This window comes from Limanda limanda, chromosome 21 (genome assembly GCF_963576545.1).
Source record: "Limanda limanda chromosome 21, fLimLim1.1, whole genome shotgun sequence".
Taxonomy (NCBI): Eukaryota; Metazoa; Chordata; class Actinopteri; order Pleuronectiformes; family Pleuronectidae; genus Limanda; species Limanda limanda.
The window spans coordinates 8,588,554-8,607,322 of record NC_083656.1 but is presented as its reverse complement, the minus strand read 5'-3'; the positions used below and the strand labels follow the sequence as shown (position 1 = coordinate 8,607,322).

The 18,769-nt window shown below is 42.3% G+C and overlaps 1 protein-coding gene across 1 annotated transcript in view; it reads left to right on the top strand.

The window, feature by feature from the left end:
* The first annotated feature begins 1,103 nt into the window (after window positions 1-1,103).
* Window positions 1,104-18,769, top strand: part of LOC133027981 (calcium-activated potassium channel subunit alpha-1-like) — a 70,738-nt gene continuing 53,072 nt past the window's right edge. The window contains exons 1-2 of the mRNA XM_061095170.1: window positions 1,104-1,421; window positions 12,165-12,302. Of these exons, the coding sequence (XP_060951153.1) occupies window positions 1,182-1,421; window positions 12,165-12,302 (378 nt within the window). The 5' untranslated portion in view covers window positions 1,104-1,181. The remainder of the gene's footprint in view (window positions 1,422-12,164; window positions 12,303-18,769) is intronic.

The window sequence follows — 18,769 nt, the reverse complement described above, 5'->3', positions numbered from 1 at the left end:
CATAGATTCACATTCTCACAGCTGCCTTTTATATTATTATGTTCATTCATATCAATCCGCATTTAGAGTGTTGGATGAGCAGCTCTGTTCTTAAAACATGAAAGAGGTGAAATGTGTTGATGCTTAAGTTCATACTTTTGATGGACAATTTGAATTTATAAACACTTCAAACTTGGAGAAATGTTACTGACTAATTTCAAATATTTATAAATGTATTTTATCAGTTGACCACTTATAAATCATTTAGAGCAATTTAAAAGAACAATTAGGCCTTATCATATCCATAATAAACACTTCTCTTATAAGTATATATTAAGAATTTGGTATCAGATTGTGGAAGTCATTGGTTTATAAAATCTACTTCAGTTTCAGTGTACAACCAGGGCTCGAACCACAAACTTAGCACCATCAAGAATTAATGAGGCGGTCACTATAAATAACCAAACCTCCAGATAAGCATCGACGTATGCCATCGATGGCTCCTCCCCGCCCCCCCCACCCACCCGCTACCTGTAAATCTGCGGGGCCATCTTCCCGACAAATGGATGTGACAGGCGGCTCCAGGAGCGAGGATCCCTCCGAGTAGAAACCAGGGCTCCACCCCGACTCACCGTCCATTTCCTCCCCGGGTTCAACGCGACGTCTCCCGGGAAGAGAGGATCGATTTTACGCTCAAGCCTCTGGAGCGAGCGGAGCATTCAACAGTGCGCGGAGCTGAAGAGAAGCTGTGGAAACAAGGTGGAGGAGTGAAGCCTCCATCCCTCCATCCCTCCATCCCTCCATCCGTGCACCACCTCCTCTCCTTCCACCACCGGACCTTCCACTCTCTCCTCGGCTTTTTAAAAATTTTGATATTTTGATTTTTACGCACAGAATCAGACCATCGCAGCCATGGCCGCGCATCATCGCTGAGGCGCCCCGCTGAGTCTCTCCATTTCAGAGGAAGTTTTTTTTATTTTTTTATGACTGTTAATTCGTGCAAGTACTGTCGACTCAACTTGCTGGTCCCAGTCGCTCCCAGTGGCTGGCTGAGACATGGCTGAGCCTCGGGGGCATCAGGGGGCGCTGGCCGGAGCTCCCCAGGGGGCCTGATTCCCACTTGAGCTGCTGGTTTCGTGTGTTGGGGGGGTATAGTGGGTACAGTGGGTGGGTTGGAGCTGGCAGGCGACTACCGGGCGATAATGCCGAAGAACCGGGAGCGATTCACGCCGGACCCGTCCATCCACATGTCCAAGATGAGCGTGATCATCCCCTTCTCTCCAGATGTGCCCTGTGACAGCCACGGGCAGCGGATGTGGTGGGCTTTCCTCGCCTCCTCCATGGTCACCTTCTTCGGGGGTCTCTTCATCATCCTTCTGTGGAGGACCCTCAAGTACCTGTGGACCGTGTGCTGCCACTGTAACGCCAAGAAGAAGAAGAAGGTACGTCAGGTCTTTACGCATAAACCACCACCACCCCTTGAAAATGAAAATTACTCCCGAGTGACACCCAGAAAATGACTCCTGAGTGACACCCAGTGCGTGACAGCAACTTGTCCAGCCTGTTTTTATTAATAAAAGTCTTTTCAGATATGTGTTCGGTCTCCATCCTCAGAGAGCAAGCCAAGAGTATAGCATTGTTTGTGTTTCTCTTTCGATAAACAGTTCGTCAATGACAACCATTGTCTTAAAACGAACCAAAACATAGGCTGAGGTGAAGGTGTGTCAGGTTTCGGTACTTTCAGATTCTTTTATTGTCATTATAGCATCTCTCTGTGAGATTTCTGCCTCCATTATTTCCTGCTAAAAACAATGGAGAGAAAAAAAATAAACCTTTAAAAATTCAGAGTCCCTCCAGAAATGACGTTCAGGATAATCCACAGAACTCCCTGTGTTCAAGTGGAACTATCTGTTGGGGAATAAGTCTGTATAATAAAAACAGTTCTGTGGAGTAATCAGAGAAACACAGGGAGGTGGTATACAAATTCTTAATAAACTCTAAATAAACTGTGTCATTACCTCCCATATCAATATCAATATATTCATATTGAACTTTTATGTGGCTATAGTGGTATTCTTTTATTCCATAGTCCAACAGGTGAGCGTCGCTAACAAAATTCAATTTGCCACCATTTGAAAGGAGGATTACGGTGACACCAACCGTTAAAATGTTAACGCACGGAAAGAAGAAGACATTAACAAAAGCAAAACAAAGGTTTAAAAAAAAAAGCTGAACAATGAGATTCTTGATTAAAGCATATTGTCAAATGTAATTACAGGAAGTGGTTTCCTTGGAGTCGCCTAAAAACGTCCCCCTCAGTGGAGTCTGTCGTAATTTATGTTCCTATCAACGTAGTCTGAGGTCATTATTATTTACAGCTTGAAAGCCTCCACCATTTGTTTTGAGTCCAAACGTCAGGAATGGTTGTCACACACAGACACACACACACACACACACATACACACACTTACACACACAGCCCGTCAGCTGCTGCTACACAGGGTCAGACATTGTTGGGATATCCACTCCTCTCACTGCTGTATCTGAGCGTCTCTGTGGAGGTTAAATCTGTGTCATCCCCAGAAATAATTCCCCCAACATGTAAGGAAGTCTGCGACGAGTTGTCCTGCTCCACAAATTGTAACAACACCATCTGCATGAGGCCGGCTGCGGTCAAACCCATATAATAAAAACATGGTGCAGTTTTTCTGTTTGCTTAAAGATTAAGTTTGCATCCTTCCTTATATGATGGAGGACACAGATGGACTACAGGTGATAAAGGTGCCTGGGATGGAGCAGTTTGTCTTTCCACCTAATGTGTGCATTCATCTCCCAGACAGGCAGCGTGGAGAGGAGAAATGGCAAAGGCTGCACGCAGGGCGGTGTTGACCTTTCCGAGGGAGACATCTGTATCGTTTCCATGCTTTGGTCGTCGGCGGTTACAATTAGGGGCTGCGGCTAATGAGCACTTTCATCAGCTCTTAATCTGCTGATATGCGTTGGGTTATTTAATTAATCGCATCGCTCCCAGAGCCCAAGGTGTTGTCTTCAAATGGTGTGAACCAGCAAATAGTCATGTTAAATGTAGAAATCAGCACAGTAGGGAAGGGTAAAGGGAATATTTTCCTCTTAAATGGCTTCAATAAAAGACAACATTTATAGATTTGAAGGAATGGAAAATAATCTGTTAGAATAAGATCAGTCCACAGTCAAACGCTGCTCCTGTGTGGATACAAGAGAGCAGCCTGTGTTTTTTGTTGTTCACATTTTGCCAAGTGAAGCTGCTGAGCTCCACCAACCTGTTGTGCTCTGTGGGAGTCAGCCGGGGACGGGTCAGCCTTTCACTTCCAATCTTCGCCTCCCTGCCTTTTCGCTCTCCTCACATCGATTTCATAATTCCTGCCCGCTTTTCTCCTCGCACCTCTCCCTCTCTCTCATCCCAGAATCAGGCCTCCTCACAGTATCAGAAATGCAGTGTCAGGCGCACACGGTATGTGCCATATGAATCAGTGTTTTTGTTGCTAAGCAACTAGCAAGCAAAGGATTTCATTATAAGGGTAAATCTCGGTGTTTGTGCAGTTGTCTGGGCTGTGAGATGTGTCAGGTTGTTGGAGGAACACCTCCCCACCCCCTCCCAGTCTGTGCATGTCATTAGCAGCTCAAAAATGGAGCTCTCGGAGCATTGTTCATGGAGGGAGATTATAATCTGTTTCCTCCTCCTCCTGGTTTTCAGTTTGTTTTCCCCCTCTGAGGGGCGTTCGCTGCCCTGTTCTCTTCTGACAGCTCTGAAACTGAGCCTCTGTCTTCCCCGGCTCATGATCAATGAAACTCCGTGTTTGTGAGGTCCTGATGAATGGCAGATATTATCTGTCTGGTAGGAAGAAGGCACACGTCCAACATTGGACTGACATTCAAAAGGACATGTGTCATTGTCCTGTTCCAGATACTGACAGCAGGCTCTGTCCAGTGGCAATGAATGGACATATAATCTAATGAATGGACAATATAATTAAATGAATGTATAATTAAATGTCAGTCAAGTGATTTAGACCAAACAACTGTCGGCCATGAACTTTGGTGCAAACGTCCATTATTCCGACAGGATGCTAATGTCACATTCCATTTAAAAGTCTGAGAACAGAATTTCTGATGCCAATGGAAAAGTTGCTAATGGATTCAAGTCGGAATTTCGAGTCAGAAGGTCGGAGGAACCTCATCAACCCAGACTTCGAAATCCAAGATGGCCCCTCGGTATATCGACTGTAGGGAAAGTTGTAGTTGTTGCTGTTGCTGTTTATTTTTATTATTTGGTCATTTTACTACGGTGTTAGTGTACATGAAATGCAGTGTAATGCGTTATGAACTGTTTTAGCTAACAATGGCTACAGCTGGCTAACGTAAACATTGTTGCTGTGCAACTGAAACACCATCAACTCGGGTTATTTGGGTGTGACGTCATTCTGAGGGCCGAGCACCAAGTTTAAATGGATCGGGGCACAATGTCCAGACTTCTCCTCTAGCGCCACCATCAGGTTGATCGTCTGTGACCAAATATCTACAAAACTATGTCACTTTCCGATCAACCGTAGCTGTTTTGCGTTTTGACCCAATCTGCAAATTGTAGCATGACACGCTAAGCTACGATGGCAGACATGTTGACATTACACCTGGTAAAGATTAGCATTAGCTCACTACGCCAAAGTGTAATGTTAGCATTAAACACAGCCTCAGAGCTGCGACCATCAAAAGGAGTGAGAAGTACAAACTTATTTAATCTCCATTTAAGTCATTAATGGATAATTATCTCATACTTAACCAGCTTCATATATATTTATATGAATATATTTTGTTTTCCTCTCCTTTATATCGTTTATATTGTACAAAATACATGTAATAATACAATATAAATAATACAAATAAGGACATATATATTTATACATTTATAAGACATAATTGATGTTATTACAACCGTGTTTGACCATTTTGTAATTTACATATCAGCTGTCACTTATAAGCGTCGACAGGAGAAGCTTTAGTTGTTAAAAATACATTAGTAAACACCGGTATCTTACATATAATAGAACTGTATATTTTAGACCTTTAAATACACATTTAGATAAGTGTGGGTCTTGAGGTGGAGTTTTGGCAGTTTAATAACGTTAAGATGATTTTGATTATTTGAAGCGTGTCTAAAAAAGGCCGGTTCTGAGCAGCCAGGGTGGTGTGTGCATCTTCTGTCCGTGACTCAGAGGCCTCGGATGTGTCAGGTGCACGGCGTGGGTGGGGGTTGGTGGAGAGAGAGTGAGGGGGGGGATTGTAATTTGAGGATTCAGATGGAGAGTCGCTCTTGTGATGATGTTAAGTGCGGTTTGAAATATTGTAAGAATGAGGCGAAGGCTCGTGATGTGAGAGACGGAGCACCCGAGTGATCCCGGCGACACACACAGACACACACAGACACACACAGACACACACAGACACACAAAATGTCAACAAGTCAAGCAGAGAGAATGATAATTAAGCATGAATTACATCAGTGTTCATGGAATATTATGTAAAATTAACAACATTCGCAGATTTTTAAAACGCAAACTTGCCATCCGCTGCAGAATTTTGTGTATATAACACAAGAACCTGATTTAGTTAGTGTGCATTCGATTTTTACCCGTAACCAGTAGTGCTCTATTGCATCACACGTTGCAGCATGTGAAGGCAGCGTCGTCTCCTCAGCCTCTCACCCCCGAGATCCTTTCACTGCTGTGGTCGTCAGTCTTCATTGGAAAGAAAGCGCATATATTCCTGGTGATATCAGTTTAATTGGCTGTTTGATTAGTCAGGCAAGTTTTGGCTTGCGTTGCACAATGTAAACAGCCTGTTGCTGGTTGGCTGTCGTCGCACCATCTGGGATCCAACAGGTCTCCGATTAACACAAATGTTAAACATCTCTGCCGTGCTAGTTGGTTCTCCTCGGTAAGGAAGACAAAAAATTCAATTCAATTATGAAGCTTCCCCTGTTTTATGTAAATAGTGTTTAGTCTGTGTTTTTCACTAAGTTTTTACTCATACATAAACTTTTCTGCTATTTAAAGTAGTTTTGGATATTGAACATTAATAAAACATGCTACTAGTGTTAAATATCATCTTCTGATCCCACATAATATTCATGTCTGATTCATGTCCTCACACTGAGATGCATTGAGCCTCTTTACAACATTTGTTTTTTATACATTTATGCAGATATCCACCAAACAATGTGTGCATTTATTCAGCGATTCATTAATTGGAAGAACATGAGGCCAAGGGCCGTATGTGAAAGTCTCTCTTCACACAGCTTAGTGGCAATAGATCAGTAATGTGACTCGGATATTTCAGGAAGTTTCTCTCCTCCTCGGAGAATGTCTCGATTCATTATTAACGTGATTTATATTAATGTATTTTTCAATTATTTAGTCGCTTTTGAAGAAAATCTGTCACGGGCCATGTGTTCTATTCTGGTTTAATGTACTCTGCCTTTGACAAATGGTCGTGGAGGATCATGAGAATGGGCTTAGAGTGTTGATCAATGACCCGCACTGTCAGGGGAACTAGATTCCGGAGAGAGAGAGAGAGTGAAACCTAAATTTGGAGGCAATCGATCAAAGTGACAGAGAGGAGATGTGCTGCCTTAGTGGCTTTAATGACCACATGTACGGATCTGATGTCTGCTGCCATTAAACATGTATCTCATCTATTTTAATTTCGTTAAAGCTGCTATATGTAAGTTTTTCCTTTTGCCACGCAGCTGCTTACTTACATGCTCTAAAATCCATTATTTACTATCCTTTAGCTTGTATTTCTACCACTTATTTTCTTCCAGTGAGGTTAGCACTGCTAACCAACAAAGTACACAAGTACATTACGTTTATGACATCTTGAGAAATGGTGCAGGCCGAAGAAGTTTTTTCTTTGTTGGATGAAAGAAATTGTAAATTATTCGCATTGCCAACAATTGCACATTTTCCCTCTGTTGTTATGCCCCTGCATTTACCTGATTGTATTACCCGCCTGCTACCCGCCTGCTCGCTTGCTACATTATAAGCGTCTGTGGCTCTTAATCGCGGACAATACCCTTAATATTAGCGTCCATGTTGCCGTTGCCTAGCAGTCGTGTTCCCAGGACTTGACCACTGGAACACTTAGCAAACCACGAACACGGCGACTCACATCGTAACCACGAGTATACGTTCTGTTTGAAGGTAACAACTGCAGCATCCTCTCAGTCAACGTAAGAAAGTGAAAAGTGGTGCCATCAAGAGGGTGTATCGACATTAGAACTTTGTGAACAGGCTACAAAGGACTCAATCTTTTTCATGTGGGAAGATATTAGAGATTTAAATGTCAAAAAAGCAGCTTTCCCTTTTTTGTCTTTTTTTAATTGAAGGTGTCTTCCTGCATGTGACCTTAAGATGAAATAAAATGTCTGAGCCTTTTAGGAAATAATTGGACAGAGGCATGTCATGAGTCACAAGTGATTAATCTTTAAACTCTGCCTTTACGGGCATTTAAAAATAATCACCATTTTAGATTTGGTCATTGATGTGCTGAGGGATGCCAGCGTGACGCCAATCAAGTCTGCTTAACGGCCGTCGCTTCACTCAGTACAGCCTGCGTCCCCCCCCCACCCCCTGGTTGTGCACAGTCGCACAGAGATATCAGGCCAAGTGTTTCATTGAGATGGAAGACGTGAACTGTGGCATTTATTTCAAAGGGTTTTTAGAGAGAAAACAAAGAATCCCAAACAGTTCTCTCACATGACGATGCTTAATTCTTCAGAACCTCTTCAGAAACTAAAAAGTTCTTATGTATACATTCAATATTTAGGGATAGCGATTTCATTTGAAGCCCAGACGACACACGTGTGAAAGTCACAGCATTATCGTCTCTTACACTACGTTGATCCCCATGAAACCTGAAGCCTTTAGCTTTATGTTCCTTAACAGATTAACACTTTATTCAACAGGCTGCTGACTGACGAGGCACACGCCACCTTCTTTTCCGTTTCACTCTCCAACCCACAGTCTGATCCACTCACCCTGATCCCCATAAAGGGATTCAGATGTGAGGTTTGCCTTCAGGCTCAGTTTCAGGGCCAGCCTGATAAGATTTTTACCAAAAGAAATAAGAGAAATGATGATGTCACCTCGGAGAGCCCTAGTGGTTTGGTTCACGATGTACGATAAATGCTTTAAAGGAGACTGCTGTAAACGCACTTCATGAATTAGAACTACACTGAGGGCAGTTCACAGCTTGATAATGGAAACCCCCGCTGTCTGAAAACACTTAATCTCTTATTTGTACATCGCTGTTTCAAAGAAATTTCCACTCCTGTATGTCCTTGGCTGCCTTCGCTACAAAGTGAACTAGACACGTTATAATAGTGTTATCAGATTAGTGCTGCAGGGCTCTGGAGACGCTGGTGGAAGTGTAACATGGTCTGCTTGTCTCTGACTAATGGACCTGAACGTGATTGAATTTCTATGTGCAGCCAGCTATTTATTAATAATAATAACATTAATAATAATAAAAATAATAATAATAATGATGATGATTGAAATCCAGGGCAAATGGGTTGGTAAGAGTAATTTTCCGTTAAATAACAAAGTGATAAGTGATTGTACCAATTCCTTAGAAACTGTTGAACCTTAAATATCACCATATTTAACTGATAGTTGTTAAATGCAAAATGATTTATTTTAATTGAAAAACATGTCTAGAGCTCAACAAAATCCTCAGAGATTTCAATGAATACATTGCTGTATTGTCTGTAGACAATGTCGGTGTTATCTTCAACACTTCAGCAGATATAGTCATTCATTTAAGCTTGTCAGTTAATTAAATGTTCTCCGCTTGCCAGGTTTCCTCTTTGAAACTCGGCCTTGCATTCCACCACGGTTCTGTTCGAATTTTACCCTTTTGTTGATACTTAAAAGAATAAATCTGGAAACTAATTACTTCTGATAAGTTCTACAAGAATTTCCTGGAACATCAGAGCCTGATTTACAGTAACTTCTTTCTCTCTGTCATATCCATCAGCTGCTGTCAAAAAGCTATTTAAGTTATCAGGTTTAGCCTCCACACACACACAGGCCTCTGCACTGTCCTGCATGTTCGCCTCCACTGAACATGGACACTGGTTTTTTTGAGTCAATCCCATATTAAATGGCTTGATGCCTTAAATACCTTCTTGTACATCGAATATGAAAATAATCAACGCATAGACTTTTGAGTAACATGTGAAACTGAAAAGATGCTGGTTAAGAATATGTTTAACACAATGAAGTGATACTGTATTTATGGGTTGTTTTCATAGTGGTACGGTCCTGAGAGGATGAGAAGGTGTTCAGTGTCGAAACAGACTAATGCATTATTTTTAAGAATATATTACCAGGCTTCTCCTTTAAATTTCATTCATTCATTCAGTATTTCAGAAGTGCTGCTCCCTCCTCCACTCTGCAAAGATTTATGGTGCAGTGGAAGCACAGCACATGTTGCATAGTTGCATACCAGGAGTTCTTTGAAGCTGGCATTGCGATCACATTGACACACACCACACAGTCCATCCTGCATCTGGAGAATGTGGCATGTGTCAGATCCATGGGCATAAGCACCAGAACAAAAGGAACCAGTGTAAACAGCGATGAGTTATCCCCCCCCCTGGAACTATGCACACACAATGCATCAACTAATTCTGCAAGAGGAGTAGAGCGGAGGGAGAGAGGCTTCAGAGAGAGAGTGATGCTTGACACCATTAAGGTGGAGGGGGAGAAGGATGTCACAGGGTAAAGAGTCCTAGTCGTGTTAGCCTGGAGGCTGAGGCCTTATACATCAGGGAACTTGGCTAACCTGCATCCTGTCATGATTTCAGACAGACAGACAGAGACAGACAGGCAGGAAGAAAGACAGGCAGCCCACTCACTCAGTGGAGCAGAAACACCAGGAGCTCAGCGGCTGCCATGGATACAGTCCTGGAGTCTCTGCCTCTCTCACTCTGTATGTTTACTGTATGCATGTGCGTGGGTTTATTTTGAAAGCCTTGAGCCTGGTCACTATATTAAGAAGGAAGCTTTTGAGCTCCTGAAGTGGAGGATGTGTTTTTGTGTGTTTTTGCCAGAGGTGTAAAAAGTACGGAAATATTATACTCAAGTAAAAGTAAAAAGTAGTTAATTTAAAATGTACTTTAAGTAAAAGTTACTTAGTTACTTCCAACAACTTGATGGGGGGCGCTCCTATACATGGCAAAAAAAGACAAGGGATCATAAATCCAATCCAAAAACAGTTATTTTTAATTAAAGGAGAATCTTTACAAATATAAGTGCAATGACATTAAACATGTCAAACATTAAACATTTAACATTTCAACACAACATTTAAGAACTTTTGGGAGGACATGTCAAGACATGAACCACATGACAGCTAAAATAAAAAGTTAAAATGCCGCTTTCCCACTGTATAGTTTAACTTTTGGTTAAACTTTGGGACCACCTTTAGAGCACTAGTCTACAAACTGCTTGTTGAGTATGAGCATTATATAGCTGTTGCCTCTTTTGCGTTTGAAGGCAAACTGCTTGCTGAGATATGGCCACGGGTTTTCTTCATCTGCTTTAATCTCAACTGGCGGAAAGTTTGATGCTCCTGCTTGTTTGTCGTCCGCAATATCATCCTTCTCTAGCTCTCGTTACTCTGCACCAGCTGGCTTGCATCGACTCCATAATCCACTCTATGCAGCATCTACCACCAGTGTTGTGCAAGTTCACACCTCTCATGAACTAGTTCAAAGTTCAGTTCATACAAGTAAACATGTATAGTTCACGTTCATAGTTCACCATTTAAATTCTGAACTAGTTCATAGTTTTAAGGTGGAAAGTCAAAATGAAAGACAACTTGTTTTTTAAAGAAAACTTAATCCATCACTACCCCTTGCCTTAAACTGTATTTCATATGTATCAATTACTATATATATATATATATATTATATGTATAATAAATGTTTTATTATTGCTAATTTTCCCTGTTTATTTATTCATACCCTGCAAACAAAAGGCACAACAAATCAAAGTTTTGATACATTTATTTTGAAATGGTTTCTTTTATTTTGAAAAGGCACTTCCTGAATAATACGGAAAAGATCGCTACTTGCAGGTGTGGCTCGCTGTTGGAATGAACGCGTTCTTTTGAACTCGTTCATGAACAACACTGTCTACCACTGCAGTGAGAGTTGCCTTGTGCCTTGAACTGTGTTTTTTTTTACTCAGTAACGGATGTAATTTCCATTGTTGCGAAGTACAATACTTCAGTCAAAATTTCCTAAGTAACAGTAAAATTACCCATTTCAAAAACTACTAAAAAATTACAAAGTACACAAAAAAACTACTCAATTACAGTAACGTGAGTAAATGTAATTCGTTACTTTACACCTCTGGTTTTTGCACATCCGTCAATCCCAGAACCAAAGTGACACTTGAATATAAAAACTTCAGCTTTCTGCAGGTGGTGCTCGCTCGTGTTTACCAATCAATACTTGTTCTCTTATAAAGGATAGGTGAGAAGAGACAAACCCACTATCACTGGACAGTTCACCTCAGTGTTCCAACATCTTTCAAAAGCTCCGAAAAATCCTTTCCCAGGATCAGAGAACAAACCGATCAGACCAGCGACTATAGCTGATAAGCATGTTGAGCAATTTACTCACGTTGCTCCAGGTTGCTCCGTGACCCATTTGCCTATGAGGTTATTCTTAGCGTGTGTTGGCAACAAGCAGATACATATTACAGTTATTTACAAGTTAACAAATTTTATGTGAAATGTAAATTATGAATTTACACAAAGGCTACAACACAAGATTAGACTTTCAAAACAGTAACGTCAGAGTCAAATGTTCTCTTGCTGTAAACAAAACATAACATTATCACTAACACTACTGTGTAGCTCTCTTTGTTGGCTCCCTTGTGTCGTGACAAATTATGATTGTTAATAATGCAACCGCAAAATATGTCTCTCCCAGTGCTAACTTTGCTGAAAACAGAATTTTATTTATTTGAAACATAGTTGTGTGTTTGTGGCACTTGAATGTGGATGTGATTCCTGAACATATTGTTTACTGTTCACAGTTCGAGCGTTTATTCACTTTTACTTTCTGCATCTTCCAGGAGGTCCATCGGATCATCACGGTCGATGGCGTCAAACTCAAGGACGATGTGGCTGCCAGCGAGGTCGGCTGGATGACCTCCGTCAAAGACTGGGCCGGAGTCATGATCTCCGCTCAGACACTGACGGGAAGAGTCCTGGTGAGTTCACCCACATTCATCCTCCCCTGGTTTAATCTTTGATTGACATCCGGAGCTACTTTAACCTACGTGGAGCAGGCTGCTGGTGGAGACATCAGTGAGATGAAGCGTGACAGCTGATCATGATCATCCCTGATGATCTTCATGACAGCTCGGCATCCGGCTTGAGCTCCCTCACGGGGGGCGCCGTCATGAAAAACATCTACTGTTATAGAACAAGCCAGAAACCATGTTCAGGAGGGGCTTGCGTCTGAAAACCTGCGAATGGGGCACGCTTGAATGCTCCTTGGATTTATTTCTGTATGTCTGAAGCATAAATACACAGTTTTTCCAGATGCATCAAAACAGAGTCGGTCAGGGCAACGAAAAGGAGAGATTTAAATAGTGTATTAAGGTCAGACGTCCCATAATGCCCTAGCAGAGAGACACGGATCCAGAAGGGAGGGAGGGACCTATACAATTTACCAATCGCATGTTGTCTTCTGAGCTGGTTGCCATGGCGCTTGATGTATCTGTTGACATTGTCACGTGGTGATCACATGACCGCTCTGATCACATGTGACCATGTTTTGTACGTCAGGATCAAAAGAGGGCTTGAGAGATTGATGTGAGAGGTCATCGAGTCAAACACGATTTATGTACAGTGGAGATTTTTATTTTACGAGATCGTTTGACGTGACCGAGGAGGGGTGGAATGAAATGGCATGAGTGGGGGGGGGTGCCATGCCAAGGCTTGCCGCAGTGCTCGGAGCTTGATCCCACTTTCACTCAGCCCCCTAAATGTGGTGCGGCATTTCCAGCTGGCTCAGCATGTGGAGGTTGTTAATCAAGAATACTGGGTTGGGCTGCCACACTCAAACATTATGGTTTGACGTAGAATATTAGCGAGACACTAACTTCATGTTTTATCGGGGACAAATAACTCCCGACCTTTGTGAGCGCTTCTTTCATTAAGATTAAGATTAAGATACAGTTATTTGTCCCAAACACATGCACAGACATGCACAAGCACACTCATGCAATTGTAGGGAAATTTAACCTCTGCTTTTAACCCATCTGGTGCAGGAAACACAGAGCAGTAATGATTTATTTATAAGGAATTTTGACAAATGCTTGATCATTGTGAGTTGGTCGGAACATTTGTATCGTTACTATGTTTGTTTGAAACTGGTCAATTAAAACCTTGTGAAGTGAAGCATTTGTTGTTGTTTTGAGATGATGTGCGGAGCTGTGAGCTTCTGCAAGCCGGTGATTAATACCAGGAGCAAAACACTTCCTTTTTTTTTTTTAAACTCCCAGTTTGGGCTAAAAACAGTACATGTTCTCCATCTTCCTCCAAATGTCAAATGAACCCCTGATGACTCAGGCTGAGCTGAAGTTGTCCCCAAGGCACTGTCTATCAAATCATCCTGAGCGCTGACGCTGAAGTGACGGCGAACGGCGGCAGCAACAGATCGCTAAACGGAGCGTGACATCGGCTCCACTGCCATTCTGTGTTTCCCTGCTTTTCACTCTGAACCATCCACGATAAACTCATCTGTGAGTGTGTGTGTGTGTGTGTGTGTGTGTGTGTGTGTGTGTGTGTGTGTGTGTGTGTGTGTGCGCGTGCAGCTCAAGAGCTCGGTCTCAATGATGGCTTGACACACAACTGTTGAGCGAGCGCTCGTCTGTAACCGTGGCAACTGCAGCTTACCTAGACACAGCAGATGTGTGCGTTTTTCTGCGTCGGCCTGTTCAGAGGCCACATTAAAGCCTGTTTCCCGGCCAGCTGAGAGGCTTGTGATGGCTTAAATGAGAGGAGGGGGGGCGGGGGTGTATTTGTTTTATTCATCTATCTGTCTTTGTTTAAGTGAGGAGTGATGTCATTTTTTTTATTTTATTTAAAAAAAACAGATTTTGCAAGCAGCCTGTTTTCTCCTGCAGAGCTGCTGACTGATGGTGGCTAAAAATGATATCAAGATATAACAATATTCATATCTGTCTTATCACAATAAATGTCACATTATCATTTATTTTATTTAGTTTGTTGTTTTAAACTCTTCTTTATGATCCAATATGTGTCAAACCTTCATTATCACTATACATTGGACTTATTGATATTCTTTGTATTGCCCAGTTCTCTTGAAATATTCTGAAGCAGTTTCTTCCTCATGGATGTTCTTCCACTGGGGGTGAATCAACTGTTTTCAACTGTTCTTTACCAAGTGGTAGAAATTACAGCTCTGCTCCCTGATACACGTACTGGTGCATGTAAATGTAAGTGTAGTACTTGTCCTGTAATTGATTTAACCAAATTATTTCTGCTTAAATAATTAAGTACAGATCTGGATGCAGTCGAGGAAAGAATGAATCTTAAAACCTAAACACAACGGAGACAGAGGCTCAGCTGCAGAATGCCTGAGGAAGTTTGCAAATTAGATGGAGGTTTACGGATCTTGGTCCAACGAACATTTGTTGATCTCTCCACGGAGTCAATTACTTGTATAGTTTTTCTTCTGCTCAAAACATTGGTTTACAGAGGGGAGCAAAAAGGAAAGAAACAATGAATAAGAAAACCAGTTACCAGAAAGAATAAATACAAAACTTTGAAATTGTGAGATCAAGAAATCAAATGTTGAGAACATAGTTCCGAGTTTTAAGTGTTAATCTTTCCTGGTTATTGCCTCCCGTGATGGTTGTTAAACACACATTAGATGCTGCGTGACACATTTGGACCCACGCTGATCCTGTCTGCAGTCTGAGCCCAGTGTTTGCTTCTCATGGTGGATGATGAGTGATAAACAGGTGCAAGCTGCCCTGTGGAAGTCCCGGAGGCCGGATCTCCATCTGCCCGACTGGCCTCAGCTCTCGGCAGATTGTAAAAGATCACACCGCGCCTTCGGGGCTGTTTGATTAGCGGGCAGGACACTTCCTGATGACCTTTCAGTCGTCTGTAAAGGTTTTATCTGCTCCAGATCAAGCACTCAACTCTTCATGCACTCAAAGTAAACAACAGGAGTGGAGATGCTTGGTGTTTAGTCGTCCAAGTACAGGTCAGCAGTTATCCCCCAGATTGGGGGGGGGGGGGGGGGGGGGGGGGGGGGAGGATCCCATCTGTCAGTTAGTGAATTGTTGTAAATCCCCTCCAGTCGATTTTTGCCTCATACAAGACCACCAATGATCACAAATGTCATCACAGGGTTTGTGTGCGTCGCTCCAAACAAACACAACTGTCTTCAGGGGCTGAACAGGTGGCAGCAGCTCGTACCTGTGCCAACACCCCCCCCCCAGCGGGTCTCCTGTAATGTCATGCATCTATTTCCACTTTCCCCTGAGAATCTCATCCAGGAGAACCTGTGCGATATGGAAACACGTGAGAGAGTGAGCATCCGAGGTTGGTGTATTCAGGGGGGGGGGGGGGGTGATGGCTCCTAAATGATGGGACCCTGCTGAGTGACATTTAGCCAGTTTCTAAAAGTCTGTGTGTGTGTGTGTGTGTGTGTGTGTGTGTGTGTGTGTGTGTGTGTGTGTGTGTGTGTGTGTGTGTGTGTGTGTGTGTGTGTGTGTGTCGAGGTGATGGGTGCTGGTGGGGAGAGCTATTATTCTGGCCACAGAAAGGTTTTCTATTAATGGAAGCACAGAGCTGCCCTCTGGCACGGATCAGTTTGAATTGCTAACTCCAGTTGCAGTCTCAGGTGGAACACACTCAGTGGAATTACAATCTGAGTTGGATGAATTGGCTCCTGTTGTTTAACATTGCTGGTGAACAGGCTGTTTTTGCTGGTAATTGCCCCTATAAATAGGATTAATAGTAATTGCATGCGTTGCGGCGCATGTACTGATACTGTCAGAATTAGTCAGGCTACTTAGAAATTCTACCGTTTGCAAGTCGATGGTGTAAATACATGTTTGTGTATTTTTTTATTTAAAAAAAAAAATAAAGAATAAGCCAAGAGAGAACCAATTAAATGTTGGCATGGATCTTTGACATTTTGTTTGTCAGACTCTCAGCAGAATTACTCAAAAACTACAAAACATACTGCCATGAAAGTTGGTGGAGGGGGGGGGGGGTCAAAAAGGTCAAATTCAATTCATTAAAACACAAGCAGAGGTACACACTATCTTAGTGTAGCTTCTTATTTTCCTAGATTTAGTTGCTTAGCGATTTGAGATGAGTATATTGTTATTGTTTTTCCGGTCGGGTGATATATAATGATATGCCTTTTACATACATGAAAGTCGTGTTGTCATGCCAACCATGACTGTACAGTCAAAAATCAACTAGATTATATTTGATACTGAAGAGGACGTCTGAACATGAACATGATGTTTTTTCTAGTGTGTTTATTGTGTCTTTTTTTGATTTTCTGAAACATCATGCACACACACACACACACACACACACTCACACACACACACACACACACACAAACCTTATCCAGCGATTGACAAAGGTGTGACATTATCACCCACTCTGCCATTTGTGTGCAAACGTGTGCCCCTTGCCTGTGTGCATAGGTGTGTCACCATGGTTTTATAGAGACTCCATTAACGACCACATGATACGGTACATTGTAAAGCACTGAGGGAAGCAGTGGTTGAGGAGGAGGCTGTGACGGCAGGTACATTTAACCAGTGTATTTACCGGGTTAGGAGAATTTACTTTGAGTCCATCAGCAGCTGTCGAATGAAAAAATGCCGTCATCTAGGATTACCAGGTCAACATGTCCAGGAAGTCCTATTGGATGACCGGGTGAAGGAGTTGTCTTCTCTCTTTACTGCTGTCGTCTGGATTTGATGTCACCTGGGAGCAGCTGCAGGGGGAAACAGAGCTCAGGACAAAATTATAGCTGGGCCAGAAAGGGCAATTTCATCAGGCAGACTAACTCACCTCCTCCTCTTCCTCCTCTTCCTCCCCCTCCTCCTCTGAGAGAGGCTGGGTGAGCGGCGGCAATTGTACCACTACATGAAAAAGCTTTTTGTCTGATGAGAGTGAAAAAGCAGAGGAGAGGAGAGGAGAGAGGGAGAGAGCGAACACCTTTGTGGGGACTGGCTCTCTTCTCTCGGATGCAACTCTCATTCTTTACTTGACTGGGAATTCAGCTCAGAGCTGCTTAATTGTGACATCTCCACACTATTCAACTCGGCCTGAAAGGATTCAGACGGCTTCTACCGCCTGCGCCCTTTTCCTGACATTTCCAGTTGACTTTTGGCTTCAGTTTAGGACGTCAGCGTTGTTAAATGTAACAAATATTCGACGGATATGCCCGAGGCCTTGTGGCAATGCCGGGCAGGGTGTCTGCCACCTGTGGCTTCTGGTGCCAGCACAATTTTGTGTGACTTTCACCGCACCCAGTGCTGGACGGGGAACAATGTGGCAGTGTCACTCGGCTCTCTGCCCGCCTTAGTCTGTCGTTATTTTCGGGCGACGGCAGCTGCCAGGCCTGTTTTGTCAGGGCCCTCCAACAGAAAACAATGTGAGACTAAAGTTAACCTAACGATAAGTACGACTAATAACAAGGTGACTTACACTCAAGGGAAATTATCTTACTGCACTGGACATGAAACGGACTGAAAGAGAGAACAAAGAAAACACATTGGATTTGACAGAGATTTGACTTTTGTTAAGAATTCATGGATTCTTGATTGAAAAAACACAAATATATGATATTTATTAGTGTGTGAAATGTGGTGCAGATCCAACTAAATATCTGAATCTAGTGGATTCAGATGTTGTTTCATAAGGAGACTGTTTGGCCTTGGTGGATGTATGTGCTCGACTCAGTGCCCTTCGAGTTTCTTCCAGTTTTTCTCTTCAATATTAATGAAAAGAATCATTTTTAGAGCGGAAAATGTCACAAGAGCACATGTGACATTGCAGTAACCGATTCAAGAAATGTGACATTAAATTCAACATCGATCTTTTTCATTTATGTTTTGGCCTTCCCCATCGCGTTCAGAAATCATCTCAATTGGATACTCATACATTTTCGTCTTTTCTTCTTCAATGCGGATGATAAATTACATATAAAGATGGACAACACATCTCCATCTCCTCCCATTATCCAGAAATGAAGCCAAAGTATCCCGGACATGAACGCTGTCGTCTTAATAATTTGGAGCCAGAGTTAGTCTCAGTTGTAAAACATGATGTTTCATCCTGTTCTTTCTAGCATCAAATATTTAAAACCAAATATAAACTGGAAAATGACACAAACAACAGTGAAATAAGAACTACCTGGAATGACACAAACCATCTCAGAGATAAATGTATTTGACGTGGACTTGGATTTTGTTTATTTTCCCATCCATTTTTATATCCACACTCTTCCCCTTCTGTTCGGATCTACCGTTGATCATATCAAAGTTCACCAATCTACTTGTTATCGAATGACTTTTCAATACCTCAAAGTTGTGACAAAAGTTAAGTTAATAATTAACCTTATTTACAGAGTATATATAAACTTGCTGTGTCTTGCAGCAGGATT